We start from the raw sequence: 2,098 nt of genomic DNA on the forward strand, positions 1-2,098 counted from the left end.
TAGAAAAAATTGTAATAAAAATTTAAGTAAAATTATTAAACTATTTCAAATAATATAAATTAAATGGTGAATGAATCTCGATAAAAATATATGTGATTTGATCTCAAATATTTTTGGTATAAATTATGAATCAAAGAAGCCTGCATTCTGAGATTTTATCCTTTACACACAGAGGAAATGGCCAACAAAGTTAGTTCACGATTAAAATTTTTGAAAAGGTTAGCTGATCTAACGTTTCTCAAGAGATGTAGAGATTAGCCATTGCATCTCTACTATAAATATGAATCTTTTATTTCAGCTATCCATTTATGTCTTGATGATGAACCACAGTATCTCTATTTTATATATTAGTACTCTATTTCAGCTATCCATTTATGTCCTAAATATTAGAAATTAATCATTATAAATTATAATTAACCTAATAATTTAATCACAATTAAATAATAAAAATAAACCTTTATAAAAATTTTAAACCAATTTTTTTAATTTATAATCAAAATAAATTGAAATAAAATTGCTAAAAAGTTTTAACTATTTCAAAACCATTTTAACTTTTTCCCACTAAACAAAATTATTAAACTAAATCTATTATCAGAATAAACTCAAATAAATAATTTTAGCTAAAGCAGTTTCGTCTTTTAGTCTGAGACTAGTAGGTGTAATTCATTATCTATCATTTTTAAAAGTGACTTTGAATTGGAAATTGAGTGGATATGTGTTTGCCAAGCAGGCATGTGGATAAGGGCTCTCTCGCTGCATTGTTCTTATTGTGTTCAACACAATAATTTTTTTTAGTATTGTCGGTATGCTCTGTGGAGAACATCTGTGCAGGCTCTCCACTGTCCGATGGCTGTAACAAATATGAAGTTTCATGGAAGGGATTCTGCACGGTCTCGCTGGATGGGCCAAAGTATTACGCTATTCTACTTAATGATTCTTCTTCCAACGTTCATCAATATTACACTTAATGGACAGATTTGCAACGGAACCACAACTAAATGCGGCGGCGGTAACTATACAGAAGGCAGTACGTTTGAGAAAAATCTGAACATAGTCTTTCATCGTCTTGCTGAAGGGGCCAACAAAACTGGGTTTAATATATCTGTGTATGGCCAAAGTCCAAACAGAATATATGGCCTCCTCCAATGCAGAGAAGACATGACAGCCGACCAGTGCTTCAGTTGTTGGCAATTTGCAACCACGAACATTCGACAAGATTGTGGGAATGCCGTTGGCGGTAGTATCTGGCCTTTTCAGTGCTTCTTACGCTATGGAAACTATAATTTCATCGGACAACTGGATACCGATTTGGGTTCTAATTACGCTGAGACCTTCAGCGGGAACACGGTTGTGTTTGTCCCGCCTGACTTTGAAGGTACTGCACAGAATCTGTTAGAGAAATTGTCAACTGAAGCAGCAAGCGAAACGAAACGATCTGCTTTGTCTACAGCTCTGGATTCGGCGTCCCAAACGATTTACGGTCTGGTCCAGTGCACCAGAGATCTCTCTACTCCTGATTGCAGACGGTGCCTTTCATACTCAATCAGTAAAATGTTCACTTCTGACACGGCTGCAGGAATCCAGTATTGGAGTCAAAGCTGCATACTCCGTTATGCAATATATCCTTTTTTTAATTCGGCCACGTTTGCACTGAACAGTACGCAGGGGGTAGCTAATAAAGCACATGAGGCCAAGTCTTCACACAAAGGCGCGCACACAATTTTAATTTTAGGTGTTGTTGTGGGGTTGGCTCTCGTATTCATGGCATGCTTGTTTGCAACTGGGAAGAGACCGAAATCCGCTACGTTCGGAAAAGGCTATGAAGGTATTTATATTAACAACTCTGGGGTATTGCTTGTTATTGAAAGCTTCCGCATGTAGTTGGGTTGGAGTGCATTTTTTGCTTGTTCGAAAGGTAACTTTGTATTTTCATGATACAGATGAGGAAAACACAGCAACCGATCCTGATGGAAATACGGTATTTAAGATGGAAACATTACGAGGTGCCACGAATAACTTTCATGATGACAACAAGCTCGGAGAGGAAGGCTTTGGTCCTGTATACAAGGTAACATATAAGGCTAAGAAAGGTTGTACT

General features: G+C 36.6%; 1 protein-coding gene across 1 annotated transcript; it reads left to right on the forward strand.

Annotated features, from left to right (window-relative positions):
- Nucleotides 1-822: 822 nt before the first annotated feature.
- LOC149171911 (cysteine-rich repeat secretory protein 38-like) lies at nt 823-1,881 on the forward strand. Its single transcript, XM_089426130.1, has one exon. The coding sequence runs from the start codon at nt 847-849 to the stop codon at nt 1,879-1,881; it is 1,035 nt and encodes a 344-aa protein (XP_089282256.1). The 5' UTR covers nt 823-846.
- Nucleotides 1,882-2,098: the final 217 nt, after the last annotated feature.

Source organism: Pinus tabuliformis, chromosome 4_2 (genome assembly GCF_031772625.1).
Source record: "Pinus tabuliformis cultivar Carrire ecotype Pingquan chromosome 4_2, CPIR1, whole genome shotgun sequence".
Lineage (NCBI taxonomy): Eukaryota > Viridiplantae > Streptophyta > Pinopsida > Pinales > Pinaceae > Pinus > Pinus tabuliformis.